The sequence below is a fragment of the Bison bison genome, unplaced genomic scaffold, assembly GCF_000754665.1.
Source record: "Bison bison bison isolate TAMUID 2011002044 unplaced genomic scaffold, Bison_UMD1.0 scf7180017864141, whole genome shotgun sequence".
NCBI lineage: Eukaryota > Metazoa > Chordata > Mammalia > Artiodactyla > Bovidae > Bison > Bison bison.
Window position 1 is genome coordinate 752,580 of NW_011494713.1, and position 4,642 is coordinate 757,221.

General features: G+C 38.1%; 1 protein-coding gene across 1 annotated transcript in view; it reads left to right on the forward strand.

Moving 5' to 3' along the window:
* Positions 1 to 4,642, forward strand: part of AGTPBP1 (ATP/GTP binding protein 1) — a 188,776-nt gene that overhangs the window by 86,479 nt on the left and 97,655 nt on the right. The window contains exon 12 of the mRNA XM_010840172.1: positions 2,397 to 2,494. Coding sequence (XP_010838474.1) covers positions 2,397 to 2,494 — 98 coding nt within the window. The remainder of the gene's footprint in view (positions 1 to 2,396; positions 2,495 to 4,642) is intronic.

A 4,642-nucleotide genomic window follows, 5' to 3' on the forward strand; every position in this document is an offset into this window, starting at 1 on the left:
GGTGTCATCTGCATATCTGAGGTTATTGATATTTCTCCCGGCAATCTTGATTCCAGCTTGTGCTTCTTCCAGTCCAGCGTTTCTCATGATGTACTCTGCATATAAGTTAAATAAGCAGGGTGACAATATACAGCCTTGACGTACTCCTTTTCCTTTTTGGGACCAGTCCGTTGTTCCATGTCCAGTTCTAACTGTTGCTTCCTGACCTGCATACAGGTTTCTGAAGAGGCAGGTCAGGTGGTCTGGTATTCCCATCTCTTTCAGAATTTTCCACAGTTTATTGTGATCCACACAGTCAAAGGCTTTGACATAGTCAATAAAGCAGAAATAGATGTTTTTTTTGGAACTCTGTTGCTTTTTTGATGATCCAGCGGATGTTGGCAATTTGATCTCTGGTTCCTCTGCCTTTTCTAAAACCAGCTTGAACATCTGGAAGTTCACAGTTCACGTATTGTTGAAGCCTGGCTTGGGGAATTTTGAGCATTACTTTGCTAGAGCGTGATATGAGTACAATTGTGTGGTAGTTTGAGCATTCTTTGGCATTGCCTTTCTTTGGGATTGGAATGAAAACTGACCTTTTCCAGTCTTGTGGCCACTGCTGAGTTTTCCAAATTTGCTGGCATATTGAGTGCAGCACTTTCACAGCATCATCTTTAGGGATTTGAAACAGCTCAACTGGAATTCCGTCACCTCCACTAGCTTTGTTCATAGTGATGCTTCCTAAGGCCCACTTGACTTCACATTCCAGGATGTTTGGCTCTTGGTAAGCGATCACACCATTGTGATTATCTGGGTCATAAAGATCTTTTTGTACAGTTCTTCTGTGTATTCTTGCCACCTCTTCTTAATATCTTCTACTTCTGTTAGGTCCATACCACTTCTGTCCTTTATCAAGCCCATCTTTGCATGAAATGTTCCCTTGGTATGTCTAATTTTCTTGAAGAGATCTCTAGTCTTTCCCATTCTAGTTAATGTGGCATTGTGTATTTGAAAGTTTCTGAGAGTACATCTTAAGCATTCTCACCACATGTACGTGTACACACACATACAAGGTGTTAACAGTGCTAGCCATGTGAAATGAAGGAGGTATTATCTTCATCCTGACAGTCATTTTACCATGATTTACCATTTTACCATATGTCATTATATCTTGCACTTTTAATATACAGTTATATTTGTCAGTTATTCCTCAATAGAATAAAAAATAAAAGCAAAGGTGGGAACATATTCTTTAAAAATATTCTCTACTTTGTCTCAATGCACTCATTGCTTACATGAGTCGTCTCAGAGCTCTCCTCTATGCTTCTTTCCTTGTGTCCCCCACATCCATGCCTCATGGTTTTTGCGTTCCATTTCCTGGGCTTTCTCTAATGTATGTTCGTTTTTCGTCCTCATTACTACTGTATTGGTCCACGTAGTTATTGTCTTTTCCTCTGTTCATTGGTCGCCTTCCACATCTGTGTTCTGATGCTCATGCCTGTCAGAGCGATCTTTTCAAAAGTCTTAAACCACTGTCCTCTTAAAAATCCCTGGTACTGGTCTTCTATTGGGTGAAAATCTAAACTACTTGGCCTCTCGTACCCTTCACTTCCTCATTCTTCTGTGCTTTTCCTAGTACTTTCTCAAGCATGCAAGTTAAGTCATGATTAACTTATTATTTTCCAAAGATATCATTAAAATTATTTTCAGGTTATCATTTCTTCTTCTTAAAAGCCACACTCACACACTCTTAAGTTCACCCAGAAAGTTGCTATATTTTCCTCTAAGATACTGCTTACTACTTGTTTTGTGAAGTGGTTACTAATAATCTTGGTCCTAAGCAGTTTGTATTTACTTCCCGTCCCTGTTTTCCCATGGCATTTTTAAGTTTATGCCTTCATTAGCATATATCTTTTATGTTATAATTATTTTTAGTCTTTCTCTATTTAACTTCATAAGTGCCCTGAGGGCAGAGACTGCATTTACACATCTTTTTAAAAATTCCCAGCACACAACACAGTGCATGGCACATGGCAGTCATTGAGGGAAATAAATGGGAAGTGAATTGTAAGTGGATGAAAGTAGTTATTGAAATGTATCATAAATAGGAAACAAGATGTTTCATTCAGGCTGTTGCAATGTAAGACATTAATTTTTTAGAACTTGCCAACATTAGTAAAAAAGCCCATACATTTTTAGAGTGCTTTTTCAAATTTTGAAGTATTTTCACTTCATCTCATAGGTTTTTCAACACCTGGGACAACATTAGAGACATTTTTTAATAAGAAAATGTAATTTACTTTTCCTTTAGTAATTGAGATACTGGTGCTATATATATTATATAACATTCTACTTTTGGATGTGCATGTTATAGAATGCTTACCTCTGACCTACTTATAGCACATTTTGTATCACAGTGGATGACGTAGTAGATGAAAGTGATGACAACGATGATATTGATTTAGAAGCTGAAAATGAAACTGAAAATGAAGATGACCTAGATCAAAATTTTAAGGTTGGTATAAATTCCTGTTTTCAGTCAATTTTATGAATGTATACATTTGTAGAAAAAAGATTGGGTAGATATATATATCTATTGAAAGTGAAAGTCACTCAGTCATGTCTGAGTCTTTGCCCGAATTCTCTGGGCCAGAATACTGGAGTGGGTAGCCTTTCCCTTCTCCAGGGGATTTCCCAACCCAGGGATTGAACCGAGGGCTCCTGCATTGCAGGCATATTCTTTACCAGCTGAGCCACAAAGGAAGGCCAAGAACACTGGAGTGGGTAGCCTATCCCTTCTCCAGCAGATCTTCCTGACCCAGGAATCGAATTGGGGTCTCCATCCATTGCAGGTGGATTCTTTCCCAACTGAGCTATCAGGAAACAGTAGATTAATTTGTTTTATCCACATCTTTTTTTATCATGAATAACTGTGGACGCTAAGCTATTGAAATGAAAATAATGTTGCTTTAAATACATTGTCTGAAAAGGTCCTTAAAATAAGATATTTTCACTCTTTTCTGACCAGAGACATTTTATCTAAAGTTTCTGACTTAGATTTTAAAGTCTAAGGAAATCTAAGTTTGAGTCACAACTTATTTTGCTTTATTGGTAGAGGGGGTAGTGGTAGAGGGGGCCATTTTAGTATCTGTAGAAAAACATCTGTTTAATTCCTTCATTTTTCAACTGTTTAGCTTTTAGTACCTTCTGGGGGCAGAGAGAGTTTGTTTGACTCTCATCTCCTTGGGCCTTTTTGTCTTGAAATGCTACATTGAAATTGGTTTACACTGAGTATTTGACTGTCTTTGGGGATAGAGTCTAAGATCCTGGAAGGAGATTTCTATCTTAACAGCAGATGTAGAACCAGTTTTATGTGATAACCAAGGCAAGCTTTGGCAAAATTGTAAAGGTAGCCAGTTTAGAAAACATGCTGGTATGCATCCTGGCGTCAAGAAGCTACAGAGAAGAAAAACAGCACAGGCTCTGGAAAGAAAGTGAAGTTGCTCAGTCGTGTCCGACTCTTTGTGACCCCATGGACTATAGCCTGCCAGGCTCCTCCATCCATGGGATTTCCTAGGCAAGAATACTGGAGTGGGTTGCCATTTCCTTCTTCAGGGGATCTTCCTGACCCAGGGATCAAACCTGGTTCTTCTGCACTGCAGGTACTCTTTACCGTCTGAGCTACCAGGGAAGCTACAGGCTCTGGTGTTCAAGGCAAAAAATCTGGGGTAACTGTATGTTGGTGGTTCTGGATTTGATACGGTGAATGAACTGGTAGACTCTGAGTCAGGGCAGGTCAGCAGAGTTTACATTCTGTATACAAAGTGTTCCTTAGATAGCAGGAGGTATACTAAAATCAACTGTTTGGATTTATTGGGATATGAGTGTTTAGACATAGTAAAATTTCATAGATTAACACTAAGTTTATAATTTAAAGTTTTGTATGTTGTTGGAAACATTTCTTTTATGTATGTTTCCATGTCTATTAAAAACAGAGTATTTTGAGTATAATTTATTCTTTCTGGCTCAGGGTCCTTATTAAAGATATATACAGATGTTGTGATCTACAGATGTAAAATGGAAATTGGTAGGGAAGTAGAACTCAATAGGAATTTATAACAGTGATACTAATTTTTCTGTTTGGAGGTTGTCAGTGTATATGCATGAATACATATTTAAAAATTTTTTTAAATCATTTGAGGGTAAGTTACATACCTTATATCATGGTTGTTTATCCCTAAATATATTAGTGTGTTTCCTAATGACAGTGATACAGTCATCTCTCTATGTGAGTGTCCTGGGGTGAATTGGTCCCTGAACCCACCTTGGATACCAAAATCCACAGATGCTCAATTTCTTAATATAAAGTGATGAAGTAATTGCATGTAACCTATGCACATCCTCCCATATACTTTGCCATCTCTAAATTACCTATAATACCTAATAATATGTAAATTCTATATAAATAGTTGTAAGTAAAATGTAAATGCTGTGTATATAGTTATTCAGTTAAGTTCAATTCAGTCGCTTAGTCATGTCCGACTCTTTGCGACCCATGAATTGCAGCACGCCAGGGCTCCCTGTCCATCACCAGCTCCCGGAATTCACTCAAACTCACGTCCATCGAGTCAGTGATGCCATCCAGCCATCTCATCCTCTGTTG